Source organism: Pagrus pagrus, assembly GCF_965226575.1.
Source record: "Pagrus pagrus genome assembly, chromosome: 16".
NCBI classification, from domain to species: Eukaryota; Metazoa; Chordata; class Actinopteri; order Spariformes; family Sparidae; genus Pagrus; species Pagrus pagrus.
In genome coordinates this window covers 6,894,342-6,915,462 of record NC_140200.1, presented here as the reverse complement: position 1 = coordinate 6,915,462, position 21,121 = coordinate 6,894,342, and the positions used below count along the sequence as shown (strand labels likewise).

At 42.4% G+C, this 21,121-nt stretch overlaps 1 protein-coding gene across 2 annotated transcripts; it reads right to left on the bottom strand.

Annotated features, from left to right (window-relative positions):
• Positions 1 to 1,254: 1,254 nt before the first annotated feature.
• LOC311272012 (atypical kinase COQ8A, mitochondrial-like) lies at positions 1,255 to 19,422 on the bottom strand. Of its 2 annotated transcripts, none has more exons than XM_084378080.1 (17): positions 18,982 to 19,422; positions 13,092 to 13,191; positions 12,813 to 12,895; positions 12,438 to 12,706; positions 12,149 to 12,341; positions 11,967 to 12,033; positions 9,138 to 9,212; positions 7,848 to 7,976; positions 6,145 to 6,230; positions 5,875 to 6,015; positions 5,053 to 5,134; positions 4,309 to 4,402; positions 4,038 to 4,179; positions 3,749 to 3,856; positions 3,566 to 3,631; positions 3,329 to 3,415; positions 1,255 to 3,063 (listed from the first exon to the last, which is right to left on the bottom strand). In XM_084378080.1, exons 2-17 carry the CDS (start codon positions 13,183 to 13,185, stop codon positions 2,764 to 2,766), a joined length of 2,016 nt encoding a protein of 671 aa, XP_084234206.1. In that variant the 5' UTR covers positions 13,186 to 13,191; positions 18,982 to 19,422; the 3' UTR covers positions 1,255 to 2,763. The 2 variants fall into 2 exon arrangements, with proteins under 2 accessions (XP_084234206.1, XP_084234207.1); XM_084378081.1 differs by having other exon boundaries at positions 9,147 to 9,212; positions 18,982 to 19,421.
• Between the last annotated feature and the right edge of the window lie 1,699 nt (positions 19,423 to 21,121).

Here is a 21,121-nt window from a genome sequence, read left to right as displayed (position 1 = left end):
GTATTATCAATATCATGTACGAGTGAGCATGCACCTAATGAACATTGCTGCTGTGTGTAATTATTTCCCACTCTAATTTCTTCCATCTCTGCTGCTCACAGGAAATGGCTGAATAATGACTTACTAAACATGTTAGAGTGAATTGAATTCACATCATCATCCGGGCGGCTGCAGGCTGCTTATGTTTTCTTCTGTTATTGGGTTGATGTCAGTATTTGAGCAACGGTCTGAACTTTATTCCACATGACCGTTGAAGCACAACAGCGCCCTCAGGTGGACACTGAGGTGAATTACAACAGGCTGTGAGTTTAAAGGACAAGTTCATCCAAAAGTTAAAAGTAAGTCCTCTTCTTCTTCCTCTTCTCTGGTTTAATCAAAGTCTCTGAAAGACATTATTTAAACCCTTTTTCAAGCAGAAATCTTCACTGTTGCTGCTAAGCTAAAAGCGTTAGCACCTTGTCTGATGTGGGTGCACAAGCTCGACAGTGCCTAGAGGGTGTATATACATAATGTCCTCTAATCAATGTGGGGTCTCTGTGCTCCCAGAGACTTTGATTAAGCTGTATGGATCCATGTTATGTTTTTTTAACGTTTTAAAACAAGTCCCCATCTAATTCAATTGTTTAGGAGAATGCTGCAACGCTGTCTTGCTCGGAAATGTTGTGTGGACTACGACGCCTCGCCCTACTTTCCATCGGCATGGGAGCGAGTGAGATAATGACTGAATTTAAATTTTTGGGTGAACTTGTCCTTTAACAATGAAATACTTCGGGGAAAAGAGTGATTATGGGCTTTTCCAAGCAATAGTCACAGTCAGGGTGACTCAGAGAGGGAAAAGGGGGGAGGAACGAGTGTCTACGTGTCAATCTCCATGTACTCACCCTAAACTGTACCCTCCTGTGCATGACTACTGGTATGATTAATTTGACTCAATAATAAAATGTGTGTGTGTCTATTTGATGAATATTTGTGCATGTGTGTGCGTTCTCTCACTTCCCAGGCTCTCCGCCAGTTCCTCCATTGCTGGCCAAAACATTGCTAAATAAGGAAGCCAGCCTCTCTCTCTGCTTCTCCCTACTGCATTTTTTCTCTTCTAAACACACATTAGAACCTGTTAACGTAAAGGCTACGATACGTGGAGAAACCCTGGGTTATATATACATAAACTCCTTGATGTTTCCCCGAAGAGCTACAGTCCTTACAAATGGATTCAAAGTGTTCTGATCGCACACAAAACCACACAGGAGCCACGTGACAAGTATAGATCAAACATTTACTCTTTTCCATACAATATCTTTATCACAACCATCTCGATTAGAAAATTCAAACCACCTTCTCACTGAGTCTTGATATGAAATATAAAGTCAGGATTTCAAGCTAAAAGCCTACAGGCACCTTTTTTTTTTCTTCTCCAGCTTCACCCCAGAGACCATTATAAGTGCATTCACACAGCAGAGCAGAGAGATTTTTCACAGCCACACACCAGCCAGGTGATGTTTGGGTTTCACACCTGGGGGGGAGGTGGGGGGGCGTGGAGGAGGGATCACCCACAAGGCAAGGCGAGCCCACACGAGCTGGAGTTTTGTGCGATATCAGGATGAGCTTCTTTCCATCTCGGTGTGGGTTTATTAACATTCAAGACTGAACCCCTCAATCTTCTTACAGTCAGCAACGCGGATCTATATGGTTTCATTTCTATATATGTTTGTACGATCTCATACTAACGATGAATGAGATAAATCATGCTTTGGTACTAAAAATAAAAACACTTTTTGTTCATTATCAACTGGAATTAAGCTAAATCTGACAGATATGGACACTGAAAACAAATCAGATGAGACATGGAGGATAAACATGTACAGTAGAAGCTCTATAGACTTTCATCCCCCAGAGACAAACTGAGTAAAATCACGCTCTAACACATTTAGATCCTGTTAATGGTCACTTTCTTCTGCCCCACAGATTTCTCCCTTTAAAAGCTACAAGCTATTAACAGCAACTGAAACCTACAAAAGTTAAAAGTCAGACCTTTTTGTGTATAAATGTGGACAAATTCCAGTTTGTCACATTTTCTACAAACGGTTAAATTCACCCGGACTTGATCGCCGTCTATATTTCGATCCAGACAATCTAGTTAAATTTCCTTGAAAAGCACTGGAAACAGAAATATTTGTGACCCAGACATGTTGGTCCTGGTCAACACTGTGACTCGTGCTGCCTATATTCTGTGTTAACCCTGTTGTTTCATGACTGTCGGCTTACATATAGTTCCAGTCCTTTTCCTTAATACAATCAATGTTTCATGTTTCCAGCCATGTCATTTCTGGCAGACGGCAAACAGGACAGTCGGTGTGATTTTCCAAAAGTTCAACAAAACACAGCAACGCAAAAACACAAGAAAAACGCAAGAATCATCTTGAACACATCAGGAGAATTCCAACCTTTCTTCACATTCATTTAAAACCTTAATATGCAGGGCTGTCTCTCTACTTCTATCCACATCCCATCTCTTCTCTCAGGGCCAAATATAGAGTCCGGCTTTAAAGCGCTCCAGATGTTGCTGCTCCTTTCAAACTATGAAATGCTGGCTCTAAATATACGCCTTTCAGAAACTCATCGTAGTGGGAAAGATAAGCTGGTGCTCGATGACCAGGTAACATGTCCTCTGCTCTGCAGTTGTGCGTCTTCAAGCCGCCTGACCTCACCGTTGACTTTGGCCCCAGGATCTCTGTCCGTTAAATCACCTGTGACTCGGGGACTGGTTCAGGCTGAGTCAGAGGGCTGCCGCGTGCGGCCTTCCCAGTACTTCTGATATGCAGCTTGAAACATGTCCTTGCACCTCAGCTTCGCATTCAGCCGGGAGCAGATGAGGAACGAGCCGCCCATCTTACGGTGGAGTGAGTACGTCTCCTCCGGAGGCGGGGTGAGCCGTTGTTTGAGCATCACGGGGATGAGGTTGTGGATTCTCTCGGTGGTGGACTGAGCGCCAAATTCGAAGGACTCCATGGAGGCGAAGGCCTCGCCGAGGATCATCACAGCGTCGACATGAGCGTTTATCATCGGCTGGACACAGGGAGGGAAAAACGTGTATTTAGTCTCAGCTAAAGACCATCCAACAAAAAATTTTCACCTTTACGTCTGAACAAACAACTTCCACATCCACATCTCTACTTGGCTGCTTCTGTTACTTTCGCTTCAACAACTGATGTTTCTGTTCAGAGTTTCAGTCGCCACTTCATCCCATTTATCTTTGCTATACCAGTGCCAAAATGTCCAGTCATGTTTTGTGATGTAAAGCAGACAGTCAGACAGATTAAGACATATTTACCTTGGACTCAAACCCAGTCAGGAACTTCATCTCGATAGATTTCTTCAGAACTCCCTCTCTGTCGCCCTCGGCAGCTGAACGGATTATCTACGATCACAGGTTATAATGTATAACTGTCTTTCTCTCTATCTCTGACACATGCTTTAATATCTTATACAATCATAATAATCTGTTTTACAGCTTAAATGATTCACTGCTGGTAAACCACAGCATACAACACAATCCACTTTGATTTACCTCGATGTAGACGTCTGTGAAACTCTCAGCAAATCCTCTCGTGGCTCCAAAGTCCAACAGCGACACCTACAGAGAAGTGATCCAGTTATCTCCTAGAATAATCACGACTCTCAAATCTTCCTTTCAAAGCCACATTCCTCTGCTTATTCTTATCATCATTATCCGTTGTAGTAGAAGACTCACCCTGTGTGTCTGTGGGTCGTAGAAGAAGTTGGACCAGTTGGGGTCAGTCTGCATGTACCTGAACTCAAACAGCTCCCTGAGGCACAACATCAGGATGTTGTAACAGATCTGAGGCAGGAACAAACAAATATATTGTTCACTGAATCATTTTTAAATTATTTTCATTCTTTATGTGTCCTAATGCTTTGTCGTCTTTTGAGGACAGTTAAGCCATTCATCTATCTTTGCATCTATTGCTCTTCCCCGCCAGCTAAACATTTATCATCCTTTTATCGGTCTGGTTTGTCACCTCGTTCTTCAGCTCCTGCGAGAGGTCGTCGGCCTGGTCCAGGGGAAACCCAGGGACGAGCTCTGTGGTCAGGACATGGCGACTGCTCAGCTCCTCTATCACCTCTGGTACATAGAAGAACGGATGGTCCTTCAGAAGCTCCCTGGATCAGACGGATAAATAGAAAGACGCATAAATGCATGTTAGGTAGGCAGACGCGCGAATCAATGCAAGGGAACGAGAAGCTTTGTGAGGGAACACTTTAGCATAAAGTATGTTATTCAAGACTCACTTGAATTTCTTTGCACACTGGGCTTCTCGAATATAGTCGCACTCTAATGCTAGCTCTTTTCTCATGACGTCTATCAGGTGCTCTGGAAACAGACCTAAAGAGAGAGACACAAACAAAAAGGCAGACAATGTAAGACAAGCCTTTACATGCCAATGAAATTATATTTAAAGATTCAGTAGTAACAGGTGAAACTAGAATGACCACCTGGTGGCTGTATGTACGAGTTAAGTTGCAGTTTACATCCAACATGGTCCAGACTCATACAGCCTTTGTAGTGAAGACTTTGAAGGAATTTCATGGAAAATATTAAGTGTAAAGACGATGAACACAAGATCAGTGTCCTTGATTGCGACCAAATGTTAAATATGGCCACAATCTCTCCTTCTGTTCCTGAATAATGATGTTAATTAATAACGACCTTCGACCGTTTGAATATAAAATGTCATTATTTGTGTGAAATTCTATCATAATTAACATGTGAGTTCTTGTGTTGTGGCCAAACGTGTTTTTGAGACTTCACAGTGACGGTTTGTGTGGACGTTCTCTCCTTCAGTTCCTGAAATAATGCATTCACAGGAATGAGACGGACGAACAACCTGAAAACATAAACACCTCCAGCCACAGCCTCTGTTGACGTGTATGCATAGAGAGATAGAGGTGTATACAGTGTTACAAGAGCAGAGGGCAACGTGAAGACTTGTGTGTGTGTTTGTGTATGAGATTCTGCGTTGAGTTTCTTTGTACCTTCGGGCAGGGCATTGCTCATACTCAGCACCGTCATCAGGTTGTTGACGTCACTGTTGATACTCTGAGCCACACCGGGGTACTGGGAACAAATAAACACACAGAGACAGAAAATGAAATCATATTTTAATTCAGATTTGTCCACCTTTGATGTCATTAACTGTTCTGTGGTTGGTTTCTTTTTCATAACCTCACTAATCTTCAATCTCATGATCATATCTTAAACAAATCTTCATTGCGTAATGTAACTGCAGCTGTGATTATGATCTATAATGAGATTAAACCATGTAATGAGATAATATTATTATCATTACCGGCAAATCCATCATAGCCCCGTGTCTAGACCGCAAACGTGTCAATGTCATGCTCAGATAGTGGCACTGAAAAGCCTCTACACCGGTTCTGTCATGTCCATGATTTTCAAAGCGTTTAGCAGCAAAGGAGCTGTCAGACAGACAGATTTCCTCTCATGTGGAGTATTCCTGATCTATTTTTCCATTGACACTGATGCATACGATTGAAACATCAACATCCACAGAGCCGTTGCAGACAGCTGCATGGATTAAAATAAGAGCGAGCTGTTGCGTGAGACGTGTGAGTGAAAGCAAAGCAGTTCAATAATCTGTAAATATTGTAAAGGCATTATATAACTTCAGCTCAGATGTGCCTCAGTAAGAAACCACCAGCATCTGATGTTTATGCTGACTCAGATCTGATCTGTAAACACACCAGAGATCAGAATATACGACAAACGCACTCCAGGCACAGTGTTTATCTTCATAACATGAACTGCGTACACACAAACACATGTTCACAGCCTACCTGTATTTTCATGGCCACCTCCCTGCCATCCTTCATCCTCGCCAGGTGAACTTGGCCAATGGACGCCGCTGCAAACGGACGCTCCTCGAACGACTCCAGCTTGTCCCTCCAGTTCGGACCCAAGTCGCTGTTCAACGCTTTCTACAGACACACACGGATAGCTGCTATTTTTTGCTGCTCGTCTTTTTCAGGTCGATATCTTGTCATCACCAGACGTAAAACTGATCTCGTTATATCACTCAATTATAATCGCTTGTTAAAGACACTTACCGTCATCTGCTTGATTGGCATGAAGTCGGCGCTCTGTCTTACACGCTCAAAGATCTTGGCCAGTTGAGGGTTGATGAAGGCATCGTCTGAAATAAAGAAACACGTGACTTTACTACAAGGAAAAAGCTAAGACTGCTAGGCAGCCGCAAAGATGACATTGGCTGACTTTGTTGACAAAACAAGGTCAAACTTTATTATCAGCGTCAAAATAGTTTCGGACTCCTCAAGGTTGACACTATTCTGGATCAGTGTTACAGTTACAGCCGAGACCTTTCTCGTCCATGATTTAAGAATCACTTGTCGCCACCTGAGAGTGGACAAGTTCTGCAAATAACCACAAACATGCACAAGTTCAATGTCCTTTTCCCTCCTACTGTGCTTGTGAATTGTATTTACTACCCTGTACTGTCATGAATGCAGGTTATGAATGCCAAAGGACAAGGGTCACCAGCCAAGGTCGGGCAGCGAGGGCAGCAGAGGAAAACGTAATCAACGACGTGTTTAGTGCCGTTACCCGACCCAGCTGCCCTCGGTCTGTGCCAGGATGTTTACTGCCAACGGCCTTCTAGTCTTCAGCTTACGTCCGGCATATGTGTGAGCACTAACTTACACTATGACTCATTCTCACTGCTGCTACCCGCTGTGCTCGGAAGTAGTGAACATCATGGAATTAAACTAGTAGTGGTGACTACATTTTGCAGTAGCTTGCCGGTTGAATCAGCTGCCTTCATAGTTGCCTCGCGAATCGAGTAGCTAAGTTCCATTTTTCGTAGTTTTTGTGTAGTTTTGTGTAATGTATTGATATATTTTTAAGAGATACTGCCCAGCCATCCCCAGCTCTGCCTGCTGACATGCACCAACACACACTTGACCTTTGTGTAATGCATGTGCAAAAGAGAGGGTGTTGCTCAGTGCTCACACAGCGACAGTGTCAACATGGATAAACCTCCTAAATCTCCGGAAGAGTCATCATGGCCAGAATGAGATCAACCGACGACACCACTGATTTTATTTGGGATCTATGCAAGCCGAGAGTACGTACACTCTCTACTGGAAAGACAAATACAAATCCAACAACACAAAATGGGACCAACTTAGTAGCTCGCTCCCAACTACCTGTATGTTTGTGTCTGTGTGCAGTAACAGGTCAATGCTAATGTCACGACTCCGACAGAGCGTGGAGAAAAAAACATCAACAGCTCAGCAAAACTCCACTAAACCCGCACTGAGTTTACCCACCAGTCGTAAAAGACTTCGTCATGCTGGCAGAGAGAAGGTGACCTGAAACTGGACTCTTGGCAGTCACTGATCGAGAACAATCAGACCCCGTCAACAAAAAAGTTAGCACAGAAATCTGTCACCTTAAAAAAAAGTACACTAATAGTTTCCATCCTAAATATAGATGGTGGATGGATCTGTGGCCTCCACAGCTGGTGGGAAAAATAAATGTGTCTCTTTGTAACTGAGTTTCCTCATACGATGATTTGCTTTTCAACACAGTTGCTGCACAATTTCAAAGCGAGGGACTCGTCAGCTTTCTTCTTATTCTATTTGTGTCCATTCTGCCATGTGTCACTTCTCACTTTCAGTTTATTCAGGCTGACTCTCATCCCTCTTTTAATCTCTACCTCCTCCATCTCGCTCCCGTGTGCGTGTTCTTTCCTTTGTGGTTGGATGTGCGTATGCGTGTGTTTGTCACACACCTTGAATGCTGAGCATCTGTCCCAGTTTTAATGCGGCTCCTCTGACTTTACACAGTGTCCTGACGATGCGCTCAGCGTTGGCCTCGGACAGGAAGGGGCTGGAGTCCAGGACGCCTTTCTTGTTGTCACCTGCAGGAGCACAAAATAATCAACTATGTAACTTTTTTTGTTTGATGTACAGGTGAAGTCATTTGGCATTGATCGATGTCAATATCAATAGTTTAATGGTTTAACTTTATACACACTATACGCATGTGTTTACGTATATATCCCAGCAGATGTGTGAATATGTGTCAGTAGGTCGTCAGGTAGTGCGTTTCAGAGTGTCTGAAGCTGCCTTCAGAGGCTTTAACAGAGATTTACAGACACACACATACACACAGACTGCTGGGATTAACCACACACACAGATGAACACCCACAAACAGACGCACAAGTGCCACAGATTTACGTCCGTACGCTGTTTGAGCTTAGCTCCGTTTTAGGATTAGCAGGCTCACGGTGCAGAGCAGGACTGGCTGTTTACAGTAGGTGGTAGGTTTGCGAGGGAGGCGGCCTACCTGTGCAGCTTGTAACAACACGCATGAAGGATGGGCACTCAAAAATGATGCTAGCCTTTTATGGTGCTATTCAATAAGAACGCAGTTGCAAAATCACCGGATCCAACCATGAGCCAAACAAGCCAAAGATAAGAAACATACCTGTCCTTACAGGCACAAAACTCTGAGACTTGGCCTGAATAATAACTTTATTATATCCAGCAATTTGGGTGTATGGATTTCTGATTACACAAATCCATGGCACAATGCATTTAGAAAAAAAGCCCCTGTCATTCCCAGCATAACAGTTGTGCAACTGCTCATGTGCATGATTCAGTATCTCAGACAATACATCTGCAATTAGACTGGAATTGTCTTAAATTTAAACAAAAGTGAATATCTGAGTATCACAAAAACACCACAACAATATTGCAAAAAGAAACATTAAGGGTCATGAAAGACCCTGGCAACAAAATCAAACCCATACTGAGGCGACTAAATTGCTAATGTTATAATATCAGTTTGTGTGAGATGTCTTTGTATTTTTTAAATGAGGAATTACTTGTATTTTAAATAAATACATTTTCTCATACCAGCATTTTGTGTTTTATTTGGATATATTTGGAGATCAGTCTTTTACATTGCAATGGGGGAATTTTGACCCTCTTTTCTTTGCAGATTTGCTTTAATTCAGCCACACTGGAGAGTTTTAGGTCCTATTTATATGTATGACTCAGCTGTGGGTGCATTACCTGCCGCACCATTGTGTCTGATGGTCTTCTTAGCGACTTCTGCCAGAGCTCCAAAACCCAAACCCACAGCGAGACCTGGAGGACACACAGACAGAACAATGACACACTTGAATGAACGTGGTCTGTCCTGAACAAACATCGAAAAAAACATTTTAAAAATGTTAACTATGTTACACACAAGGAAGTTGTTCAACACTCGGACAGACACACACCTGTACTAACACAGATAAGAAAGCACAGGGTCTGATATGAGGTAAGAATTGACATTAGAGACTTCATCAAACTAGTCATCATGTTCCTATTATTGATGATTATCAAAAATCTCACAGTACAAATATCAATATTGAGGTATTTAGTCAAAAATATCTGGATATTTGTTTTTGCCACCTTGTCCTAGGAGATTTCAAAATATACAGATGTATATAGTGTACTGTGATATAGCCAAAAACTATTACAATATCACTTTAAGGTCATCTCGCCCAGCGCTACGGTGACACTGCAAAAGCATCCTATAAGTGAGTCAGTCGCTTCATTGGCAGTCAGCTGTTTTAACGCCAGTCAGAATATTTCACCAGTGTTCAGTGATGTTTGTGTGTCTATAAATAAACTGCCTATGTGAAGCCATCTGTTGCCTCTGAAGGTTGTTATTCTCATCAAAATAGCATATGCACCACAACATATGAGAAAATGTCAAACGTGCAGTTAAGCAGAGGACAATGACAGAAGTGTAACAGCTGCAGTTCTTCCAGCCCAACAGAGCACATGGAGATTATATCATTACTCTAATTATATTAATAAATAAACGGCTGAAATATTTAATCTTCAAAAAAAAAAAAAGATACGAGGTTACAGACAGATTATAAAAAGGAAATCAAGCGTGCGCGAGTTATGTGCCAACTGTGAGCGCATTCCTCTGAGCGTGGTCTCTACCTTACATAACTCAGCATTACATAATCTGTTAGTCAGCGGTCTCTGAAGCGGCAAATCTGAGGTCCGATGGTTAGATGGGCAGATCAGGACACAGTGTGCCAACAGGAATACAAGTTGACTGAGCATTTTCCCATCGGTCAACAACATTTCATCATCACCTCTATTGTTGGAGACAGGTCGGACCAGAGGAAAGACGGATGCGCGCCACATTACCTGAGAAAATGTGCAACCTGATACCCTTTATTTATTCTTTCCCTTCCAACGCACTTATCTCACCGGTTTTGTCTTTCTGCTTCAGTGGAGATTTAAATGATAAGCACTAAAAACAGCAGCACCACGTCACTGTGTGCACGTATCTGTACGATCTGAATGTGTGCAGAGATCAGCGTTTCCTGCAGCATCTCTGAGTGGCATAGTCTTTTCTAGACCGAGCACAAGCGTCCGTCAATCATTCAAAAACAGTCACGTGTTTACAGAATGCTGCTGAACGCTACGTACACGCTTTAAAAGACTATTCCTGTTTTCTTTTTTGAGAATACTATACTACATAATATACAGTCCAACCGCCAGCAAACCTTTCAAAGTAGTGACATGCAGGAAACAGAAAGAAGATTTTTTTAGCTGGTGATAGGAAACTTGCCAACAGATTTCTGACTCTATTAATAACTTTGCAGCTTGTTCTCAACCTGAATGCCTGAAAACGTCTTTCATAAAACCTGTATATCTTTGTCAACAAATGCTGCAGAAGAGTGAAGGACGGGCCGAGGACACATTCCTCCTCCCCCCTCCAGCTCTCCGACACCTTCTAAATGTTACAACTGTCAACACGCTGAATCCACTCGGCTGTGGCTAAATTCTGAGTTGGCAGACTCGTGTGTACCTCTGCTCAGGCTTCACTTTTGTACACAGTTGACGTCCTCCCTCTCACACTCTGCGCTTCTGGTCAACATAGTGCCACCTGTTAACTTTATCCGTCACCAGTCAAGCTGCTGATCTGCGAGCGCTGATCCGCCATGTTAAACTAACGTCCGAGGCTCGTTGTGAGCTTTTCACCACGCTTGTTTGAACGTTTTAGCCTCTGAATAGCACTTAAAAAACATCCCGTCCAGATAAGATCTTCATTTTAGTAATTGGATTAGCACTGACATTATGCTTTCAATATGTTGCAGTTAACAGTCTGAGAGACCCGTTAACACGGTCCAACAGAAGATTAACTACCACACAACAATCTGCTCACACAGATTTTATTACAGCTGAAGTTCTGCTGAAGTCTCTCTCTCAGTCTGCAGCTGACTATCAAGGAACGTTTTTATCTGGATAAGCGCAATAAGGTCCATTAATAGGCACCCGATACCTTTGACCTAATTTCTTGAATGGTTTGTTTGACTTGACTCATGTCAGTCACATTCCTGTGTGTTTTTGTTCTGGCCGTCATTTGTTTCTGTCCGTACGTCCTCTGCATACACTCGATGTTAATAACTGTGCAGAAGGTCGTGCTTTAACGTAACAACAACAACTCTCCTGAACCAAGCGCCCCCAGCATATCGAGGGGGTGTTAGCTTACCGTTGGACGAAAGATTACAAGGTTAGTTTCCTGAATGTCAGCAACTCAATTTCATGTCACATTACTTACCAAAGCCCTCCAGAGGATCTAAAATATTCATATACTCTAAGATTTGGGAAATTGAATAAATTACTTATTATTAGGTTTTCATTAGCGTATCTTCGGATGAGCCTTTCGTGTTCATTAGTCCCTAAATCCATTTTTAATATCCTACATTTTGTCAATCATTTTGTCAAAAAGGTGGACTTGCAGACTTGCACGCAGCCACACACATACCTGAAGATACAATCAATCAATGAATCAGCCAAGATTCAAACAGAGTTGAATTACTGTACCTCCAAAGTTGGCCAGTCTGCTGAGCCGAGTCACTGGCACTTTCCTCTCTCGGGCTCTCTCACTCAGCTAAAGAAGACAAGAGCAGCAAAGATATCTTACTGTTAAATTATCAGGGTGTGCACGGAGCGGTAAATGTTATCATCAACGTCTGTGTGTGTTCGTGTTGAGGAACAGGAGTTACCATCTGTTTGTGTTGTTTCTCAGGGCTTTTTCTCTGTCTCGCCTTCTCGATGTCTTCAGCCGTCAGCCCTCCGACTGTGGTCGGGTCCTGATGGTAGCTCCTGCGCTGACCGACCGGATGCTGACAGTGCAGCTGTCCCCACAAATGCCTGTTCAGACTTTGGTTGTAAAGATGTGGATGTCCAACAAAATGTCTGCCACACCCAAAGTAAGAATGATTACCTTTATCCTCCAAACAGCAGAAAAGACTTCAACACTGTAGACTGTAATTGAAGAGAAACTGTTTATACCTGGCGTCTTGGTGGTAAGATCTGGTCTGTCCACTAAACTGTTTGCTGGGATCTTTGTATCCCTCAAACAACGATTGCTTCCCACCGACATGGCTCGTTTCTGGTGCTGCTGCACTGGGATGGACTCCTGCTTCATCAGTACTTCCCGTGCGATCCACCGTAAAGTCAACACCTTCCTCTCTGAACTCTGAACCTGCAAATGCGCTGTCGTCCGGTGGGAAGTCGTACTCTGACTCTGATGAAGAGGTCTGCTGCTGACCAGACAGCTCCTGGACAAGACATACGTAGTGGTCGTTTGACACTGAATGCAATTTACAGTTATCCAACTATGCTGCCAAGTGGCACATTAGTATTCACACAAACACCTACACACACCTGCATTTTCATCATAGCAGCAGAGAGGCCTTGTTCAGCCGCCGATTGGACACCTTGGACTGCAGCACCAACTATCGGGACTCCTGGGTTACAGATAACAAAATACTTTTATTAGCTTTACTGGTGTTTCAGTAAGATATTAACAAGTAACCATACAGCAAAGTCATCAATGTTATTGCCCATAATAAGAGGTAATAAAAACACAAAACAGAAAATGAACAACTGGGGGAAAACATTCACATTGATACATTTTAAACTAAATATGTACGCTGGATTTACCTGCTCCACTGCGGAGAGCGCTTCCCTGAGTCTCTGCAACCGCCTGGCTCAACTTGGCCAAACCTCGCATCAGTAACATCATATCGCCTGCCATGATGGACTAGAGAGAGAAGGACAGAAAGAAAAAAACACAGCAAAATGAGGCTGACTGTTATTTATGCTACAGCTGATTCCACACATAGTAGGCCTGGTAGCAAATACTGTTCGCAGACAAACTGAGAGGTGAGATATCTAAAATTGGTAACGTCACCTTGTCAGTGAAGATGAGAGGCACAGAGACAAATGCAGACGGACAAGGAGGCGAGTGGAAAGAGATATAAAAACCTCCAATCAACACACATTCTGCTGCCAAACAGCAACGCACTCACTCACACACGCAGACAGCTGCCGCATCTTGAGATGACTCTAATACTTTGTCTAAAAATACTTTTGCCCTGTAATCCTTGTGCGAGCACCACGCACACAAGAAAGGAAAGAGGGGAACACTGTGCAAACATTCATGCTATGAAGCTATGCGTATGCGGTCGAGAACTGGATCTGAAAATGTCACTGGAGACTCTGAGGGAGGAGACGGAGAGTTGCTGGCTGCTGCCTCTTCCAGCTATTTCTGTGCGCGAGCAGATGCATGTGCACATGTTTGGTCCATGCACAAGGATGGCATGTCACACTTTACCTCTACCTATTTCTGCAGCTGATAGGAGTCTGAGATTGTTTTCTATTTACTCCCATCTTGAAATATTGCGCCATTTCTGTCCAGGGATTAATCTGGAGTTTCAACGTTTGGCAGATTTAGCTTGAACTCTGACGTGATAATGCTTTTGAATGTAATTTAAGGTCCATTTAGGACACAAATGAAAGCCAAATTTCCTCCTCTTCTTATCTCTCTGGCTGTTATCTCAATGCCAGAGTAGCCGCTGCATTCCTCTCTGTTGCCGAGTGTGTTTGTTAGTGTGTTACAGGTGCCGTTTTGTTGGGTGTGACGACGTGCTTCAACACAGTTCGTCTGGGATTTGGGCCAATGGAAAAAGCCGTTGCAGAAAGAGTCGAAGCAATTCAGGAGCGCTGCTGCGCACACATACACACACCGAGTCAGTAAGTGGGTCATCCGTCCCTCCTTTAGGGCTGCTGTGCGTTTTCAGTCGGTGGACTCGAGACCGGGGGTGGCACAAAGGACCAACAGCCAGAGCCCGATAAACAAAAAACATAAAAAACAGGCGTGCACTTTTATGGAAGGCACTGGTTTGTATCTTAATTTTTATGTCATGTATGTAATCATCTTTGATTTACCCTAGAATTATATTCATTGTGAAGGAACAGAAAACACATCTCAGACTTTCTCTAAAGCTTTGCACAATAAGCTTGTGACTAAGCAAGCTGGTTCCCTAAAGCCTACTCCACTTTATTTTACTTTATTCTGTTTTATTTTTCTCTCAGTCTCCTACCTCACGCTGCTTCGTGTTATTGTTTACACACCGTTTGTTCCCTCGTTCTGCTGTGTCCATTGAATTCTCCCACAGGGATCAATAAAGGTACATCTTATCTTATCAGATCCATACTAACACAACTGGAATCACATATGACCGGTCCATTCAGGTACACTGGGCATGCGTGTGTCGGCGTAAAAAACAGTTTGAATCATTGTATTATCAAGGTCCATTTGCGTCTTTCTAAATATAGATTATAAGATAACATCCGTTCCATCAATGTGCAAACTTAATTGCTCAAATATCGTAACACATACTCAGATTTCATACTTGCCAGTGATAATACAGAGACTGATAAGGCCCAGCTGTGAAGCCAATGTGGGTATCTGCGTCACGGTTTCCAAAAAATCTCAGTTGCTGCCCGTCCAGACACTGACACTGAGCCTCTGAATATCTTCACCCCGGGAGGAGTTTTCCAAACGTTTGTTTTCAGTGACATAAAATGCCGTTTATATGTTTACAAAAGGCCAAAACCCAAAGAAAAAGCTTTGTTTTCGCACATTTGGACAGGGCCTAAAACAAGACGTCATCAGGGATCAACAGCTGCCACAAGCAATAGATCAGGAAGACAAACAGCAGCAGAACTTGCTGAAATGCTACTAATCATCTGCATTACGTGCTGAAGCCCACATACAAGAACGGGCTCAGTCGGTGGTGAGTGATTCTGCTCTCTGTGGACAAATCCTGTGTTTTCTTTGAAGTCATGGAAAACACCAGTGATGCATTTATTCTGGCTTCCTCCTCCACACCCGACCCCCGCTCAGCTCCCAGTCGATGATCTTGTGGATAATTTCAGTTCTAAAATTGATGCCCACTGCTCCCACAAAGGTCAAATGGGAAAACTCGGAAAATTAGACGAGCTGTAATTTCCTCTATTTCACTGATTTGCCCTCGCTTGCATCCACTTCAAAGCGATCCCATTAGCTCGACACAATTTGATCCTATCAGCTATAATACCTTGTAGAAAACTGTACAACATTTTAAACCCTCCTGCTGCTGCCTTCATTTTCTAACTCGACTGCAGGGCATCAGATGTTCAGCGAATCTTAGTATTATACTATACTAAGGGTCTTAGCATTATACGATCTCAGTGCTGCTGTCGACCACAACATGTCACTAGCGAGACTCTTGATTGGACTTTCTGCACAAGCTAAAGAGGTTTGAATCCTATTTGAAGGACAGGGACTATTGTTCCCACACAAGTGCTGAGTAAATGCACTGAACAAAGCTATAATTGGATGTGATTGGAGGAAAAAAAGACAGAAATGGTCTATTTGCTTAAATTAAAAACTACAAGCCAGGTCAGAAATTAAAATCAGCCTACTATCACCTTCAGATTACAATAATTAAGGGAGTTGTCTCTGCAGGATTTAGGAAAACCCATCCATGCATTTATCATCAGTAGCCTGGACTGCTGCTGGAGTCCTCACTGAGACCATCACTCCAGTTCTCAGACCTTTACACTGGTACCTGTGTGCCATATAATCTTCTTCACAATACTACTGTTGGTTAATGAAAACAGGTTTCTGATCTGCAGCTGCTCCGTTATGAAAAGCCCAGGCATCAGGTCAAACTCCCAGAAAACTCAGATCAGCTTGAACTATCAGGTCTTGTCGTCAGGGTCTGAGAACATCTTTGGTTACAAAAATCCTACTTATGTGTCTTTATATTGTGTTTCTTTTACGTCATGTCTTATAAAGAGCACTCTGAATTACCTTGTTAAAAAGGTGCTATACACCTTAGTTTACAAATACGCAGACTACATGGATGGATGGATGGACTGCAGTAATGCTGCAGGTGTTGGCATGTTTCATTTACAATGCACAGAAAATAACAACAGATTGTTCTCTGTGCTTTATCGTCATAATAAATACCTTCGTGCAACAGCAGCAAGATCCTGCAAGATCTTCTGGCATGCTGGGAATTTATAAAGGAAGTTCGTACTGAGGCGAAGAAACCTACCAACACAAACCTGCACGCCTCATGGAGCGTCTTTACATAGAAAACATTTACTCATGCGCTGCACGCATTACTACAACAACATACTTTTAAAAAATGCTTTAATCTATGTGCATTTCTGCAGGATTCAGAATGGTTGGTTTAATATTTTTCTGATACTACGGAGGAGAAGTAAGTGTTGCCAAATGTAATCTATTGAGCAACTTCCCATTTGTCAAAATGTGGGTGTGTTGCCTCAGTAGGTGTAGAGAAGCTACTTTGTCTCTGCAAGCCAACAATCAGAAACAGAGGAGAGAACACTATGTACATACACAATGTAAGACCTGAATAAAAATGTAACAGGGAGAGACCAGGACGGCTTAAAGGTCAGTTTCTGAAGGGGGCGAGAGGTCACAGCAGGGTTATTTGTGGCTGCACACCGACCGGGATTATAAATGGTATTGTACGGGGGACACACGCACACGCCTAAGCCCTCAGTTGTTGTCTGTCGTTCCACAAGCTGTTGACTCACTGTTATGAAAATAGCCGGGCATCACAGCTGAGCGGGAGTCTATATCGGAGCGCTGTTCAGTAAACCTCATGGCTTTCCGAACAACCTCTCGTCACTGCCCGTCGACTACCGATCCTGAGCAAAAGTGGGAAATGTTTCCAATTAAGTGATTCACGAAACAAGGGAAACGTGACAAAAACCATGTCTCCTTCAAGATTACACAACAGGAGGAACATCTGTGGTTTTATTTGAACGGGTTACCCAATTAAAAACATTTAACCGGCAACTAACATGTAGGGCACGTATACAGTGTACAGTATGGCCTTTACTGAATAAGAAAATCTTATTGTTACTGTTCTAATGCTTTCCCTTGATAACTGTGGCACATAACATGAAGCTTTAATAACTCTGACTATAAATAAACACTGTAAAGATTTATACCGTCACTGACAGATTCTATTAATTTACATTAATTGCATTGTTGACTGTTAAATGTAGAAAAACAAATATGATTATCAGTCAAAGTTTCATAAACTTCAATTTGTAGCAGAGTAAAATAACCTGCTCGGTATAAAAGGATAATAAAGTTGTCGCTTACTGTTTCAGTATTGGCCACAGGAGCGTGTTTTTAAGGCCATTATCAATGTTTGGTTCCTTACATAAACAAAGCTTTGAGATAAGGATCCCGGAAATTTGGTTACCAGGTTGTACACTGAGCCACAAACTTATCGCTGCTCGTTAATGGACAAACTATATAAAGGAAACACTGATGACAATATCTCAATTATAGTGACTGTGTTCGTATAAACAACCACAGTGATAAATCTCTGTGATAAACTTGTATCAGCCCAAATATCAGTCAGATTTTACACTACAGCTCCAAACACACCCTATACACACATGCAGGGTAGATATACACATGTATTACTGTATGTTTATATATCACACATATATCTGCAAATTAAAACTTTGTTTTTACAGAACATAATGCAAGAAAAGATGTATATATTATTCATATAATCCAGTGTGGTTGTGCTTTAATTTCTTTACACACACTCGCTTTAATATATTGTGCAGATATAACCACTTTGTAAACACGTATCTGAAACTATTGTCTAGTGAATCCTCACTGAAGTTCAATCAGAACATTAAGATGAATAAATATTTGCCGATCAATTCAAGCAAGACATAACTGATGTTAGTTTCCAGTTGGACATCGCTGGTGGTACTGAATTTAAAGGTGCACTGTGTAGTTTAATCAGGTGAGAAAGATTTAATGTGACCTTTATTTTTCTTTATTTTTTTTAAACTGTCTTTGTTTTCATGACTGAATAAACAAACTGCCCTTAAAGGACAACACCACTTCATACTGTTTTACTTTTGTTTACATGTGGCGGACCCTGCCACCTTTCTAGCTTCAAACAGAGTCCTGGTGATCTTATTTTCCTCTGAGAACAGCTTGTTTATCAGTTATTGACACAACAAATATTTCTGAGATTGTATCATTACCTCATTAATATTGCAAATTAGTTTGAATTTCTTCATACTGCTCCTTTAAAGCTCCTTTCAGACACAAGCTTCTTTGATACACCTCCACACACGCAGAGAGGCCCCACAGTTTCACATCACTTTATGAGAGTAAAGCCACATAATGACCCACTTCATATCCGCGAGTACTAAACCTCCCTCGTGCGCGCGTGTGGCCGCGAGGCACTACAATAACACGCGTGTTGCCATGTTGTCAATAAACCAGCGTTTCAGCCAGACTTTACGTGAACACTTTTGAGGTATTTCGCAGTCAACTTTTGCAGAACAGCCACCCACGCCACGCACGTCCGCATTTGATTTGCACACTGAGGCAGTTTGAGGTGATAGAAAAGGTGAAACAACACGACACATGTTCAACTTCAGTATCTAATGCATGATAACGTGTGATATTAGGACTATAATCGCTCACCAGCAGCTCTCCTGCAAGGTCGCGTGCTCCTCCGACTGTGTCAAACGAGGTCAGCAGCGGGGACGAGTCGGGCTGGTCGCTGTGATTGAGTCAGTATGAACCCGCAGCTCCTCGGGAGGCTTCCTCTCCCGCTGGACGGTGGCTGTAAGAGTCGCAGGTTGCAGTCGTCCTCCTCCTCTTTCCTTCTCTTGCTGCTGCTGCTGTGTTTAATCCAGTTTGTCTCTCTCTCTCTCCCCGCCACGAGGTCAAGCCTTATTTACCAACTTCAGCGAGCAAGCCAGAGCCGTGCATTGACGCAACCCGTGCATGAAATCACCAGCCCTGTTTCATCTCCACCCCCTTCAGTTTCTCCTCTGACATGATCACATCTCCTCCAAATCTAACCTGACCTTCATTTCGCCACGTTAAAAAGAGGAAATACAGCGCGTTTCCCCAACAAAACCGCTCTGAGTAACTTTGTTTGTGCACGGCTCTGGTTTTTCTCCTCCCTCCCGCCCATCCTCTGCTCCCATTGGTCCTCGTCGTCTGTTGACAGGAGGCGGTGACCCCAGCGCGGCTTCTCATTGGTTCATTTGACAAGATAAACAAAGCGCTTTTTTTTTTGTGCCTGAAATGTGTTTTACACGGAGAAGTGAGCAACGAGCAGCGCTGATGTTGACACATTAGAAAAACACAGAAACCACACACGTGTCAATCATGAAAACAAATAAAGCGTCGCTGTGAAACAGGCCTCTGCTGCCACCTGCTGTTTGTACCAGGACAGCACCCCAACAGTAGGGTCATTACTAAACTAATCAAATATGGCTGATTAGTGATACTAATCAATTAACAGAATAAATTATAACATGGAAATTTTTATTATTGATAATTTTTCTGTGCTTTTAAAGACCTAATGAAACATGTTTTTATGAGTTTTAATGATTTAGCCACTATAATCAGTGATGGGATGTAACTAAGTACATTTACTCAAGCACTGTAACTTAATTTTGAGGCACTTTACTTAAGTATTTCCATTTTCTGCTCCTTTATTTTTACACTCTGCTGCATTTTGGAGGCAAAGATTTTACCTTTTACTCACTTCATTTCTGTGACAACTTTAGTTACTTGTTCCTTTGCAGATTACATGCTGCATCAGAGCCAAAGTAAAGCACATTCTTTATTTATTATTATTTATTTTATCCGCAGTTGAATGAAAAGAGGAACACTGATTCAATACCCATATTACACAGTATATATCTTATCTAAATGTAAATGTATAATTTACTTTTACTTGTACGTTTGATACTTAAAGTATCTGCTATTAAATTTACTTCAGACTTTTACTGAAGGACTACTCTTTCACCTTTCCCAAAGTAATATTTACAACACGGACTATAATAAAAGGCTTAATAATATTTACCTCCTCATTTGATTCATTTTCTTACATTAAAATTGCAGCTGTTGTATGTTTTTTTGTGTTTCTTTGCTCACTGCAGCACACATTTCTCACGATTCATTTGAATTGACAAATAAAAAGCACAACTGCACCAAAAGTTTATTTTAAAGTCCTGCCATGAAACAAAAACTTGGCTCCTGACTTGGTCTTTCAGAGCTGATCGTCTCTCTGCAGTGGCAGTGAAGTGACAGCAGAGTGCGCCACAGCTCCACAGACCATTGTGTGATGGAAAGGAGGTTTTACATTTCTCCCCAGACTAAATAAACTCTGCGATCCTCTTTAGTGAATACATCTCCTGTCAACCTGCCTGGAGCGTGGTCAAATACTAAAATTTGGGTCAATAACAACCCAGTTTTCACATGAGGAACCTAAACTTGGGGGGAAAACTAAAAAGTATACCTTGCAGTACAGCTCAAGTATGCCAAATGTTTTGTCATATGGGGGCAAAAGGAAAGAGTAATGTGTGTGACATCATGTCTAAAAAAGGATGTATATTAGTGCACAGAAGGAGCGATAAGAGGCCAAAGAGTTGGAAAAATGTAAATGTCTTTTGCTGCCTAAAGGGTTCACCTTCCCTGTCAACCTCCATGAAAAAAATCCAATCTCTGCTGTGGTTTCCCTTCTCGAAACCTATTTATTCCTGTATCACGTCCTCTCTTTCCCACCGGCTCCGGATGCTGCTGCTGTTGTGGACAGGTGCGATTT

Excerpts from the sequence above, each read along its gene's own strand:
- LOC311272012 (XM_084378080.1), bottom strand. The coding sequence starts at position 13,185 with ATGGCAGGCGATATGATGTTACTGATGCGAGGTTTGGCCAAGTTGAGC. Across the intron at positions 12,034-12,148 it reads AGAAACAACACAAACAGATG|CTGAGTGAGAGAGCCCGAGA; the intron begins GTAACTCCTGTT and ends TGTCTTCTTTAG. Across the intron at positions 6,016-6,144 it reads TGCCAATCAAGCAGATGACG|AAAGCGTTGAACAGCGACTT; the intron begins GTAAGTGTCTTT and ends GTGTGTCTGTAG.